A 14,451-nucleotide genomic window follows, 5' to 3' on the forward strand; every position below is an offset into this window, starting at 1 on the left:
AGGTTTACGAGAAATACGATTTTGATGACGCAGCGAGCAAAGTAAACAAACTTAGGTTTGCGAGCATATGCACTTATTTTATATGAAACGAAGTACAAAATAAATATAAATTTGTAATTCAAATTCGAAATTCAAATTCAAAATATTCTTTATTCAAATAAACTTATTATAAGCACTTTTGAATCGTCGAATGAACATATGAACAAAAAGCTACCACCGGTTCGGAAACAGTTCTGCTGAGAAGAGCCGGCAAGAAACTCAACAGTTGCTCTTTTCAAAGTCAATAGTACAATCTATTACATTAGCTTTCAGCTATCCTGCATTACATTCGATAGACATTAATTCCATACATGTTTGTCCTCTAAATATTCTTGAACAGTGCAATAAGCTTTACTTGTCAGAACTTTTTTTACTGATATTTTAAATTTTGGAATGTAATTTTATATTTGTTTTAGATTTTGTAACAATTGTTTTCGATGAAATATCTTTAATTTTTTTCTTTTCTTGGTTCCTTAATTTGTATTGTAATATCTCGTTTATTTATGAACTGATTATAATAAAACAAATAGTAAATGTTAACGGAAACTTGCCAGAATCCAATAGTGAAAACTGCTGCTTATTGAGCCTTTTCTGAGATTAGCGTGACAAACAGACAAACATTTTAAAAATCATTGTTATGGGTTACATTACATTGATAAAGGCCCCCAATAACATTGTTTCTTATATATCTTTCACGTACAGACGATATTAATCAATATTATCTCTTCAGCAATTACGCTCCTCAGCTAAGATAAATAGGTAAATCATTAATTAAGATTAATTAATATTTTCAACAGATAAAAATAGAATACATATGTTCTTTTTTTTTGTTGTTTTAACTGTTATCTACATTTATTTTTATGGTTTTGAGGGCTTTAAAGGAAAAAATATGAACCTAGTTAAAAATACAATGCCATGCCTACTATATACTTTAAATGTGGATTTTCAGTATGAGCAGTATGGCCTTGACCACAATGTTCTAATATATATGAGGCCAGACGTGGCGCAGTGACACAAAGTGTAACTGTAAACGTGACTGGTTGTGGGTTCGATCCCCACTCAATGAAAAATCTTCGCTGAAATATCTCGCTGAAATACTCGATGAAGAATATTCATTTCTTTGCTTCTGCTCTAGAATTCGGTGTCACTATCGCTCCAAAGTGGTTCATCAACTCTTCAACGACTATCAAGCGCCTACACTTGTCGGATTCTCCTCTTGTTCCGTTTACCAACAATGATCCAAATTTTACCCTTAACCAAATTCCTTATATGTTCTGACATCATATCTTGGAGTTCCTTAGCTGCTGCCATCGTACTTATGAAGATTTTATACATTGTGATAAATCCATGTAACTGGGAAAATCTTTTCAGTTGATATGGTTCTGCGGGTAGCTAGCTTTGCCCGCTCTGTATTGTCAATTGGTGGCCTTGATTCCTAGTATTGAAGACGAGCAATTCGCCATTCGTAAGTGCGAGGAATATTAAATTTTAGCCGCGGCAATGACGACTAATGATCTGAAGACGAAAGCCGTAACAGCCTCGTTTGTTCCAAGGCTTTCATATCGTACTTTAAATGACAAATAGCCAGAGCAACTTGCAACTATCGGTTAGTTTTATTAAAAAAAAATACAACAGTATGTGAAAGTTAATATTAATCACCACCCAAGTGCATTAGCCAATTTCAGGCCTGTGCTGAAATAGCTTACAATATTTGTACTTAGTAAATATTATCTGGTTTTATTAGACTGGTAAAACGTGCAAACACTTATGTAAATATGGTAAAAAATCGATTTAAATGTAGTCAATTCTCGAAATAAGAATAAAACTTTTTTACTGTCTCGTGATTGAAGTATATTATTAACATTTTTTCATTGAGCTGCGCCTATGAAACTTTCAGAGCACATCTATACTAATATAATAAAGCGGAAGAGTTTGTTTGTTTGTTTGTTTGAACCGATTTACATTGTTTTTGTTTTGTATGAAAGCTGCATTCTTCAGAAATGCTATAGGCTATATAATATTACATTACACATATATACTAATAAATTAAAATACTTTCTAATTTGACATGCAATTTATTCTGCCATGTTAATAACAACCGTCGTCGCTACGCGACCGCGTTCGTTACCGCGTCATTTTGATATTCATCCTTATGAAAATAAATATAATAGTCACTTTTAGCATTTCATCTAGATTGAAATTATATTTGTATAGAAATTATATTTTTATATTTCAAGCAGGCGTAGCCGCGTCCGCTAGTCCTGTATATATCCCATTACATAAAATGTTAACGGTAATCGACCATAATACGATCTTCTAATTAAAATCATTATCATCTAGATTTGACACAAGAAAAACATTTTTATCATTAAATAATTAATTACACACTTCCGAATTTAATTTATTTTCTAAACGATAAGGAAGTTGCGTTGGGTATTTAATACAGATGAAATCAATGTTGCAGGTGACGCGAGTAGCGGTTGCGCTGGCTCCTGGCGGTAAGGTCTTGTTTTTCTAACGTGGCGAAAAATATGTATTTGTTTTTTTTTAGTAATATATTATTATATATATATATATATATATATATATATATATATATAATATTTGTTGTGTATTATATTTGTATTAATAAAACAATATAATATAATATCGAAAAAGTTTAAATATTAATTAACAAAAAAAACTGACTTCAAACAACGAACAAAAAAGTAAAAAATAATTTTAGATGATAGAAAACATACTTTGATTTTATTAAACCAAAATAATTAAAAAGGTTCTATAATTTCGAGATTTCACAAGCGAGAAAACGCGACAGGGAGGGATCGTTCCCCACTGGAGAAAATTAAATATATATTTTTTTTATTCCTTCGCTCTGGTAACGAGGCGAAGAGCAGCAATACCTCTAGAATCCGACGAAAAGTAGGAAAATGACGTATCTTAGTAGGAATGGACGATAAATATAAAAGCAAATAAAACAAATTAGATTTAAATATGTATAATCACTACATTTTCTAAACTTTATTAAACTAAACCGTGCTTATTACTTATCTAATAGGGATATCTGCGGTTAGTGTTTAGTCTAAATATTCCATTTCTGAAATCAAAAATTATGTTGTTTAATTATTATTGTTAAACATAATATATAGAAAATTAGATTCTCATTTGTTAGATTTTTAAAACGAATTATAAGGTATGATTTTAAGGTAAGGTACTTGTCAAAAATACAACGAAAATAAAAAAATAATAATACATACTGTTAGAGAATTACTTACCCACTCTTATTTAAATTATCATTTCCCATGTTAAAGCTGGAGCCTCTGCAGGTATTTAGGGATACTTCCAACATAGTACTGCATCGTCTGCCTGCAAGATGGTTGTAGCTTACGGTTGCAGCAAACAGCTCCCAAGCCCTATTATGGTTGCATAAGTTAGTAACACATCCTGGCTGGGAAATACCACCATTAGGAAAGAAATCAGCATTAGCTATAGCATATCCTATACCAAGGCCAATATAGCCACCGTCTGTGTGAATAGCTTCAACATATACACCATCACTAGCCCGAAGGCGGTTAGAATTACCTACCCACAGTGGCCCAGCAGGATCTAAACCTAAAAATTAAGTGAAAAATTAAAGATAATAAAAAATAAAAAAAAAACACTGTTATGTTGTTATGAAGTACTTGAAATTAATTCTTATCGCTTAATTAATATTGAACGGTTGCAAATGATATAAAGCATTGATATTATGCAAAGATAAATGACGTCAAGTAGAATTTGTTTTTTTATTTAGTAAATACAAACATTAGCAATATGCAATTCAATGAGTGACAAGAATTTGGCTAAAACATTAAATCGAACCTGTAACTCGAGCGACTCTGCCTCCGAGTTGTCTTCCAGCGTTCCCAACCACATGAGCACCTAGACTGAACCCTACGAGATGCATACTAGTAAATGGTGCCCCCGTGACTCTGTTGAGGAAAGCAAGAAATTGTCCCAAACCACGCCCAACTGCAGGAACTCCAGATACAGCCGTAGGATATGTAGAAAGAGCTAATCTCCTCCAATCTATTACAATTACATTTATGTCACTCTTACGAAGATAAGCTGTAATTAAAAAGTTAAACGTGCACATTCTGTGTAAAATGCGTTGCAGTAGTGCAATTATAGAATAAATGAAATGAAAATTATTTATATGTAGATCATTTGTAATTTGGCAGAAAGTGGGGAACGGAGTGTCTTATTAGGTTCCCTCTGCCTATCCTGCTGTGTGCGGGATACAGCGTGAAGCAGTTTTTTTTTTGTATTTGAATTTCTAAGCAAAAAGAATAAAAGTAAGCTTTACCATCCCTGATAACAGGGTTAATGTTAGTGTTTTGGTTACTGAGCCATCCATGAACGACGACAACTGTAGGGACCCTTGCATTAAAATTTGACAATGTAATACTGTTTACATTATTTATTATCAATGATTGAGACCTTAATGGATTTGTCCTGTAAAAATATTAACACATATATTAATATCATTACAGCTAGTCAGCAAAAGGAATGTGTTTAAAATGCTGAAAGTATAAACGTTAACGCTTTAATAAAACTTAACAGTTGCTAGTGTTAATAGGAGTCAGATAGTACATTTAAAATCTTTAATCTATTAATGTATTAAGAAGCATCACAACCAGTAATAAATAGATTAAAACTTGTTAAACAATTACCTTGTGTAAAGAAGATATTGATTGTTAGCAGGATTTCTATTGACTTCTTCTAAAACATTGTTATCGGGTTGTTCTTCTAAGTCAATTCGATGCATAACGTCATCACCACCAGGAAAATCGATGAAACGTGGATAATTTTTTGTTTCATTATACAAGGGCAGTGCCTGAACTGCATATACTACAAATATTAATATGTCTTATTATCTACGATGTTTACTAGCACAATATTACATTAAATAATAATATAAGGTTAAATAATATTTTTTATAGAAAAAACAATTCTACCTGCGGCGAGTAAACACCAGATACACTTCATGTTTTCCAATTTACTGATGAATATGACTTTTTACTACTACAATGAATTATTTATACTAACTAGTATCTAAATCTTTCTTGTTGATAAATTTGACATATTATTCATTTAGGATATCCATAAATTATAATTATCTTTGATATGCAATCAAATTTTGTTATTCTTGTAATATTTGCATATCCGAAATCTTTTTACATTAACAAAATTATTTTGAATGGCGTCAATCGATAAATTGTAGCATAATTTTTTGTATTAAAAATCCCATGAACTGCAAGGTATAGTATGTTAACTGCAAACACCTTCAAATTTTAAGCATTTCTATAAATATTATAAAAGAAAGACGTCCACCGCGTCTGTCTGTCTGTTCGCGATGAAAATAAAAACTACTGCGCGGACAGTAAGATTTTTTGTCTTAAGGTTTTAAGGTTTATTATGAATATAGATAATTGCGTAAAATAGATCAAGAAATATCCCTTTATCGTTCAAGTACATATATTTTTGGAATGAAAAGCAACAGATCGATAACGTTTAGTAGTATTTTTGTAATAGTATACGTTTACATTATTGATGTCTATTCATAACTGCCTCACACGGAATTTACAGTCTTAACTGTTGATAGATTTTGATTATTTTTTTAGGTACGGGTTTTAAATACTTTACCCTATATATTACATCTGTAAAAGGCAGCGCAGCGCTACCATATGTGACGGTAAAGGAAAAATAAAACAAATTAGATTTGAATATAATTATTGCATTTGCAAAACCTTATTGAAAGTAGTAGCCTACTTATCAATTACCCGGAAAGGATAAACGCCGTTAGTGTTCACTCGGTATATTCCGTCGCTGAAATTAAAAATAATTATTTTAATTGCATAGTTACAAAAAGTATCTTTCTGCCCTATGTATGATGTATCGAAATACATTACTTATTAAGCGGTGAAACTATGCTGCACTCTGATTTTTACCAAATGTGGCTAATTAATTTGCCAGAGTGGGAATTGAACTCATAACCGTCGCTCTGTCGCTGTCCCACTACGTCACGTTGGCCCCATACATTTTTAATGGTTTTCCTTTTTTGATTTATGGTTTGGCAAATTATTTAGAATTACAGTCACCTATTTATAGTAAAATACTTTCTTCTTTATAGTTCCACGCTTACACATGAGAAATAGCATCGAAAATAAAATCCAAATATATAAATAATTTCTTACCCACTCTTATACAAATTGTCGTTTCCCATATGAAGACTCGGTCCATTGCATATATTTAGGAGCACTTCCATCATATTATCACATTCTATGCCTACAAGATGGTTATAGGTTACGGTTGCAGCAAACAGCTCCCACGCCCGATTATGGTTGCATGATTTAGTAAGACATCCGGGCTGGATAATACCACCATTAACAAAGAAGTCATTATTTGCAACAGCATATCCTATACCAAGACCTACTAAACCACCATTTGTGTGAATAGCTTCAACGTATATAGCATCACCCACCCGAAGACATTTGGGATTGTCCACCCACAGCGGCCCCGCAGGATCTAAACCTGAAAATATAAGTTACTTTTCGCGTTAAAATAACGCCACAGTTGCTTTGTTATGAATATTGAACGATTGCAAATGATATTCTTCTTCTTCTTCTTTGTCGTTTCACTCTTGACAGAGCGGTCGCGGTCATCCTTTCTAAAGGTTGGTGGTGCGCCACACAGTCCGATGATATACAGCAAAGTAAATCAAGTAAATATCAAAAAGCACTTAAATAAAAACAACCATTTACAAAACGCAATTCCATAAGTGTCAAGAATTAGACGAAAACAGTAAGTCGAACCTGTAATTCGTGCGACTCTGCCATCAACTTCTCTTCCAGCGTTCCCAACAACATGAGCACCTAGGCTGAAGCCTATGAGATGCATTCTGGTAATAGGCGCTCCTGTAACCCTGTTGAGAAAAACAAGAAAGTGTCCCAAACCACGTCCAACTGCAGGAACTCCGAGTACAGCCGTAACATACGTACAAAGCGATAATCTACTCCAATCCAGAACAATTACATTTACGTCACTTTTACGAAGATAAGCTGCAATGGAAAAAAAATAATATAATCACCTTATGTATATAGTTACCTACTCTGTAATAACAGCCGCCACTCAATACGCAGGACCTCCAGAACTCTGGCCTACCCTACTGTCCCCCTGACAACAGCGTGAAGCGTAATTAATTTCATTATTAGACATTATATAATTTTGTGCTTCATACTCTCCGTACCCCATTTTCCGCCCTATTCTGGAAGCATTGCATGTTGAGTGGCGGAACTCAACGCTGCGCTTTGCCTCTACACCAGAACGAAATAGGAGCCCTCGATCCGAATTATTCAGAAGTTTACCATCCCTGATGACAGGATTAATTTTAGTATTCTTGTTGCCGAGCCATCCATGAACGATGACTACTGTAGGGACTCTTGCGTTAAAATTTGATGATATAACACTGCTATCATCATTTATTATCAATGATTGAGACTCTGATGGATTTCTCCTGTAAAAAAAAACATTTGCATATATTTAAATAAGTACAGATGTATTATTACTGCAAAAAAAATGGTTTAACATATTTCTAAGGACTTTTGCTAAGAGACATTTTCATTAAAAAATACGAGTGCATACTTTTTCTTTAACTAAATCAGTTACCGGTGTCGCTGTAAAAGCCAATAGGACTAACAGCATTAACCTCTTGTTCGAAAAAAAAAACTAAATCAGAAAAGGCACAGAAAGTAATATATAAAAGAAAATTGCTAAACTTTACCTTGTATAAAGTAGATATAGATTGTCAGCAGGTTTGCTGTTGACTTCTGCTAAGATATTATTATCAGGTGGTTCTTCTAAGTCTACTGGATACATAACGCCATCACCACCATGAAATTCAATAAAACGTGGATACGTTTTAGTTTTATTTTCCAAAGACACTGCGTCAACTGCATACACTAAAAGTGTTAATGCTTACGTATTATTTTTTTTAATATTTATAATAAATTTAAAATACAAAACGAGGTCCTTTCATATTTTTTATGATGATTTTAAGATAAACCTACCTGCGACAACCAGGAATAAGACGGATTTCATATTTTGCTACTTACTAGTGATTCTGAAAATGAAATACTGTAATCTATAGCATCTTTATCTTTCATGTTTACAAAATTTGTAAATTACTACTTTAGGAAATAAGAAATTGTACAAGTTTCCGAAATATTTTAAGATCAGATATTTTTAATAGCACAATTAAAATATATGAACTGAATTCACATTTTTTTTATTTAATTAGCAGCAAAATTGTGTATTTTAACTTACTTTTAAAGTATATTTTACATTACATAAGCTCTGTCGATATCCTTCTCTTTTAACTCTTGTTCATTTATAATTGAAGCAAACGGTGTTACGGATTTTAGGGTTCTCTTTTCTTTATTTTAATTTTTTGATTGTAGTTCAACGGTATAACTTATAAAAGTTAACGAACTCATGCATGCGTACTAATTTTGTATAACATGAATTACAAATATAAACTATGATTTTTTTTCCGTAATATTATTTTAAAAAATTCTATTTCCCAGATTTTTTTCTATATTTGTACTATAATACTTATGAAATTATTAAATATTCTTATCATATTCTATAATGGAAGGTACTTGGGACCTACACTATAATTATGTGACAATTTTCGTACAAAATGCAGCAAAAACGGTGCACATAAGCGATTCGGTCTTTTATTTTCTTGACTTAGCAGCTTATTTTTTTTATGTGCTTCAATTTCACCTTGATTCTTTCATGTAATTTTGAAAAAATGGCCTGGATGGGTAGATAGACAGACGAATAGCTTGGACAGACAACAAGCTCATCCTATTTAATTTTATTGTGTTCAGTTTTTTTCCTGTATGGAACCCTAAAAACAAAGTTAGTCTTTAATCATCATATTTGTTATATAAAAAGAGCCTGCTGGATATACCTTAACGAACGAACGTACTGACTGTCAAATATTCATTTTTTTTATTTTCCCAGTTTTATTTCTTTTCTATTTCTAATTTTACTAGTCTACAGGTAAATATAGAAAATATTTTCTAAATGAAATTTCTTGTACAAATTATACGTTTAAGTATTTATATATCTTAAAGAACACTCTATCTACTTAATTACGGAGCACACTAATTAGAATAATTTTATTACTTTTATACCGTACCATACATTAATATATTTTATTGTTCTTTCGTTTTACCTTAATCGATCAATTTATTTTATTATATTTAATAAATATGTGACAAATTAAGATTAATTAAGAATAATTTGTCATATAATTATTATGTTCATGTTACAGGATTGAATATCACAAAGTAAGCTTCACATGTATCCCGCGTAAAAATATTCCTAAAAAAGGACCTAACTTTAAGACATTTTACTAATAGGTCCTTCCTCTGCTGTCTGTGTTAACAATGAAATCCAACACTACTACATTTAATAGGAAAAATAAAATTATTTATCCTCCTGTCCTCTTAAGAAATTATTTAACTATTTTACAGTACCAGGTGACGCCAGTCGTGGCGACTGGTTGTGGGTTCGATCCTCACTGGAGGACATGAAATATTTATTTAACTTTATATTTCCATTTCTTCGCCTAAAGCGCGGCGTTGAGTTCAGCCACTCAACACGCAATAGCTCCAGAATTCGGCAGGAAGTGGGGAACGGAGTGTCTTAACACTATGCCTACCCTGCTGAGTGCGAGATACAGAGTAAAGCTGATGATTTATTTTACAATACCTTCTGGAATTAAGTCTTAAATGTCCATTTTGTAATAACATTAAAATTATAAATAACAATAGCAATTATTTACAACATTCGATTCGTCTTATTTATAAACACTTTAATGCACAAAGAAAATACAATTACGTCTTCACATATTCTGTCATTTCTTCTGATGACAAGGACTTGGCGCTGGACTGGAAGATGGCTGATGGAACCTTGGACTGCTTACTGGTAAGCATGTCGAGTTTGGATTCATTTTATTCATACTTACACTTGTTAGAAAAGTCTTGTAATAAATTTTAACCGCTATTAGGTTTCAAGGTCTGATAATGAAGTTGCAAGATAGGCACAGGCATTCCGTGATGGATTATCGTATTATAGTCTGGTAGACTGTGAGCATAAATTGACGGTTTTGTAAGCAAGAAGTTAAATTGATCACTTTGTTTGAAGGGTTATAAAAACAACAGTATAAGAGAATACATTGTATTTTCCAATTAATGCTGATTTCAAGATCTTCTGTCACTAGAACGGGTAACTTTTTTCTGTATTCACTCGGAACAGTCCATTTCTATAATTTAAAAAAGTTTAGTTATTACACTATAAATACCATAAGTAATTTCAATTTAATTATAAACATGATAACAACATCAAATTTCAATTTGAGTAAGTGCTTAAGGGGTATAAAAATTTTACTTCAAAAATATATTTTTTAGTTTATAATATACAAAAAATATTATAATACATATTATATTATTATGTAAACAAAAAAATAATTAATTACCCCTTCTTATTCAAATTATTATTTCCCATGGGTAAGTTCTCTCCGTTACATTTGTTTTTATCAACTTCTCGCATATGCTTGCATTTTCTGCCAATTAGATGGGTGTTGTTAACGGACGATGCGAAAAGTTCCCAAGCTCGACTATGGTCACATATGGGGACCCAACACCCAGGTTGAGATTTACCACCATTCGCGAAAAAATCCACTTTACCAACAGGAAAATCTATTCCAAACCCGAGAGTATCGCCGTTGGTATGAATAGCTTCGACGTATACAGCGTCATCAGGATTAAGACGGTCTAAATTTGAATTCCATAAAGGTCCAGCAGGGTCTAAACCTGTAAAACATTTAATTCGAATATGGTATTTATATTTCTATCGGTAGATGAAAGTTATAAAGCTTTGCCCCGAGGCTTCACCTGCGTTAATTAGAGAACAATAAAAAAATAATTTCGAATTTTATTTGTAGTTGATTTCATACATTATAAGAGCACAATCCCACAAACTGAAGTTTGCTAACTTTATTAGCAGCATCATCAAAACCTTTAAAGAATTTCCCAATCACAAACCTAAAATTGATACAGAAGCCTCAGTGCTATATCTTAAATATACTTAATTAAACATTTTTTTATTTCAAGTGGACGACGCCACACGGTGGCCGCTACCGTTTACACTAGTTGTAGCCTATATAGTATGACTATTTTAAATACATTTAAATAAGTATTTAAAGCCAATCTATTTTAGTACTTACAGTTTGATATTTGGTTCTCGTTACAATACTAATCATATTAGGTAAACAAAGTACAAATATCCTTAGTAAAGTATAATAAAGTACTAATATCCTTATTTTTTCTAAAAAAATCCAAAATTCACCTGTGATACGAGCCACTTTTCCACCAAGTTCTCTACCAGCATTTCCAACAACGTGTGCACCTAAACTAAATCCAATCAAATGCATGTTATTGTAAGGTGCTCCGGTAACATTGTTAATAAAAGCTAGAAATTGTCCAACTCCAAGTCCTATATCTGGAACTCCACGCACCGCGGTGTTGTAAGGAGAAAGTGAAAGTCTACTCCAGTCCACGACAATGACGTTCACGTCACTTTTACGAAGTAAAGCTGTAATTATTCACATTATTCCTAATTAATATATTGCTAGCAAACTCGTGTAAAAGAGGAGAGGCTCTTATTGGAAAAAAAACTCGTGTGAAGTATTGTAATTACGTAGAATCACTTTCCGAATAATTTAGAAACATAATATAGACGATGTGTGTTTTTATAATTTTTTTTAAGTTAACTGCTCTCGATTTCTAACAATATTAATATACGTATATATCGATTAATGGCAGAATTTCGTCTCAATTATGCTTAATATTTTTAGACTATGAAAGTAATATTTAGATTTTGAAAGTAATATTTTATTTACTTCACTGTAATTTCTTGTTTCAAATATACACCTCGTCTTTTTTCTATCTACGTTTAAAATATAGGATTAAGGAAGTTCAGACTACAGCTCTCTAGAGAATTTTGTTTAATATCTTACCTTCTGTGATGGTTGGGTTTATGTCAGAATTCTGGTTGCTGAGCCATCCATGAACGATTACAGCAGTAGGAACCTTCGCGTTAAAGTTCGAGTGGGCTACACTATCTGCATTATTCATTGTGAGATAATTAGGCAAGTTTTGGTTTCGCCTAAAAAGCAAAAAAGTTTTTATATTATTATTTTACTAGCGGCCTGCCAGCGACTTCGCCACTTGATTTAATTGACATTCTGTCATGACTTGAAACAGAATTGACTGACAGTCATTGTCACTATTGACTGCCATATAGTGTTAACACACTCCGTTCCCCTCTTTGCGCGGAATTCTGGAAACATTGCGTGTTGAAAGGCGGAACTCAACTCCGCGCTTTTGCCTCGATACCAGAGCGAAGAAACGGAAATATAAATTTAAGTAAATATTTCGTTTCCTCGAGTGGGGATCGAACCCACAACGCGTTACAGTCACACCCATGTGCCCGTTGCCTCTTAATTTTTTTTTTGTGGAAAAAAATATTACCTGGTAAACAGTAAATATTCGTTATCTGCAGGGTTTCTTGTCACCTCGTCTAAGGCTTTCATATCCAACTCCTGTTTCAAATCGATCTTACGCATGACGCCATTTTCATCAGGATACTCTAAATATCTTGAATATTTCTTATTGACATTTTTCGCGGTTACTGCTATAATCGCAAACACTGAAACAATTGAACGATACTAAGTCTTGTTATTGGTAATATGTGGTTTTTAATTATATAGTATACATAATAAGTGCAAATACAAGTTTATTTCAAATAAATATCATATATAATATATAAGATAAATATTTTAAATATAAAAAGTGATTTAAATGTTTTATTTATCCTATAATAAGACACCTACCGATAGCAAGGAGACACAGTAGACACTTCATAATTTCAACTTTGTTGAGGACTCTCTAAATGCAAGTAACTAAAACATCTTTTATATCTATCTATCTTAATGCAAAACCTTAACTGCTGATAATTTTGATTTGTTTCTAATGGATTAAAACTGCTATTATTGTTATCTCTTTTAGCATCATTTAACTTTTTTCAGAATGATTAAAAATATATACATATATTTATCTACTACTTTTTATACGCCAATCAATAATAAAGGCAATGTTATGAAGCATATTTATATTTTAGCATTTACTTTTTAACCAACTTCTAAAAAAAATAGTTTTTTCTTATGTTACATCAGTACTTTTGACCCTGGTAATAGCCGGGATTAATGCTAGGAAGAAGAAAAAGACTTCAGTACTTTTGACTTTAAGCATTTTTATTCATTGGAAAGCTTGGTTCCCGTGTGGTACTTTTATTGAGTTATTTTAATTTAGTTAATTTCTGACAATTTTATTAACGAGAAAGTCACATGTGTTAAATTTGCTTTACTTAATTGCGCGACAAATGGACGAATAACTTAATATCACGCTAATCGATTTCGATGATTCTTTTATTATATTGAAAAGGATACACGTCAAGGGTAGTTTGATCAGAGTTTGGTTAGGTTCTGATTATGGGATCCGTTTGAAGTTCAAATAGTTTTATTACATGCTTCATTTTTTGAATGTCAAATAATTTACTACCAGTTAACAAGTCAGACCTGAGAAGAGCCGACGCACGAAACTCAGCACGACTATTTTATTTAAATGAATTTTATACAAATACAATATGCATTTCTAATTCTCTTACCCTCCTATACACAGTCCTATAACCAACCCATCACTCCTTTGTGCCTCAAAGAATGATTTAATTTCTTGACGTCGAACACTCCTAGCACCTCCGTTCCCGTTACAACTTGTTCCCGCTTGTGCGCCACGACTGGATTCATTTAAATTCACTAAAATTTAATTTAAAAATGAAAATATGTATGATATTTTTATTTTTAAATTAAATTTGATGTCAATAATATGTTAAATTATTTATGAAAATGAGCCTTATTGTAGAAAATCGCTAATGACATTTCTTACATTCCGAGTAATCGCAACCTATAACTTTTTCAGTGATGCATTTACATTAAACTGAGAGTAATTTTAACTTTCCATAAAGAATATATCTTTTTTGCAAAACTTGTAAATAATATATTTTACTTAAATAATATGTTATTGTTAAGACGTCTAGGAGTAAATTCGTTGCTTAAATTCAACTACATAATTTTAGGCAAAATTAATTCTAGAAAATTTTAATATCATAAGTTTATCAAAAAATGTAGATACCAAATTGTTAAAAAAATATTGTTATTTAATATTTTAACGAGTCTTAGAGCAA

The 14,451-nt window shown here is 31.9% G+C and overlaps 3 protein-coding genes across 3 annotated transcripts; all 3 read right to left on the minus strand.

The window, feature by feature from the left end:
- Window positions 1–3,070: 3,070 nt before the first annotated feature.
- LOC146539474 (pancreatic triacylglycerol lipase-like) lies at window positions 3,071–4,928 on the minus strand. Its single transcript, XM_085208214.1, has 5 exons — window positions 4,749–4,928; window positions 4,382–4,530; window positions 3,898–4,143; window positions 3,312–3,648; window positions 3,071–3,133 (listed from the first exon to the last, which is right to left on the minus strand). Exons 1-5 carry the CDS (start codon window positions 4,841–4,843, stop codon window positions 3,088–3,090), a joined length of 873 nt encoding a protein of 290 aa, XP_085064340.1. The 5' UTR covers window positions 4,844–4,928; the 3' UTR covers window positions 3,071–3,087.
- Window positions 4,929–5,843: 915 nt separating this feature from the next.
- Window positions 5,844–8,175, minus strand: LOC146539475 (phospholipase A1 member A-like). Its single transcript, XM_085185182.1, has 6 exons — window positions 8,145–8,175; window positions 7,859–8,036; window positions 7,443–7,591; window positions 6,891–7,136; window positions 6,273–6,609; window positions 5,844–5,904 (listed from the first exon to the last, which is right to left on the minus strand). The coding sequence occupies exons 1-6, from the start codon at window positions 8,173–8,175 to the stop codon at window positions 5,844–5,846; spliced, it is 1,002 nt and encodes a 333-aa protein (XP_085041308.1).
- A 2,137-nt stretch (window positions 8,176–10,312) lies between these two features.
- On the minus strand, window positions 10,313–13,194 carry LOC146539476 (phospholipase A1 member A-like). The gene is made up of 6 exons (XM_085208249.1): window positions 13,043–13,194; window positions 12,681–12,858; window positions 12,167–12,315; window positions 11,497–11,742; window positions 10,625–10,961; window positions 10,313–10,411 (listed from the first exon to the last, which is right to left on the minus strand). Exons 1-6 carry the CDS (start codon window positions 13,071–13,073, stop codon window positions 10,366–10,368), a joined length of 987 nt encoding a protein of 328 aa, XP_085064375.1. The 5' UTR covers window positions 13,074–13,194; the 3' UTR covers window positions 10,313–10,365.
- Between the last annotated feature and the right edge of the window lie 1,257 nt (window positions 13,195–14,451).

Source organism: Heliconius melpomene, chromosome 4 (assembly GCF_056956725.1).
Source record: "Heliconius melpomene rosina isolate 202511_hmr_F chromosome 4, ASM5695672v1, whole genome shotgun sequence".
NCBI lineage: Eukaryota > Metazoa > Arthropoda > Insecta > Lepidoptera > Nymphalidae > Heliconius > Heliconius melpomene.

Excerpts from the sequence above, each read along its gene's own strand:
- LOC146539475 (XM_085185182.1), bottom strand. The coding sequence starts at position 8,175 with ATGAAATCCGTCTTATTCCTGGTTGTCGCAG. Across the intron at positions 7,592-7,858 it reads CTATATCTACTTTATACAAG|GAGAAATCCATCAGAGTCTC; the intron begins GTAAAGTTTAGC and ends TTTTTTTTACAG. Across the intron at positions 7,137-7,442 it reads TAATCCTGTCATCAGGGATG|CTTATCTTCGTAAAAGTGAC; the intron begins GTAAACTTCTGA and ends TTTCCATTGCAG.
- LOC146539476 (XM_085208249.1), bottom strand. The coding sequence starts at position 13,073 with ATGAAGTGTCTACTGTGTCTCCTTGCTATCG. Across the intron at positions 12,859-13,042 it reads ACTGTGTCTCCTTGCTATCG|TGTTTGCGATTATAGCAGTA; the intron begins GTAGGTGTCTTA and ends CAATTGTTTCAG. Across the intron at positions 10,412-10,624 it reads AATAATTTGAATAAGAAGGG|AAATGGACTGTTCCGAGTGA; the intron begins GTAATTAATTAT and ends TTTAAATTATAG.
- LOC146539474 (XM_085208214.1), bottom strand. The coding sequence starts at position 4,843 with ATGCATCGAATTGACTTAGAAGAACAACCCGATAACAATGTTTTAGAA. Across the intron at positions 4,144-4,381 it reads TAACCCTGTTATCAGGGATG|CTTATCTTCGTAAGAGTGAC; the intron begins GTAAAGCTTACT and ends TTTTAATTACAG. Across the intron at positions 3,649-3,897 it reads CAGAGTCGCTCGAGTTACAG|GTTTAGATCCTGCTGGGCCA; the intron begins GTTCGATTTAAT and ends CTTAATTTTTAG.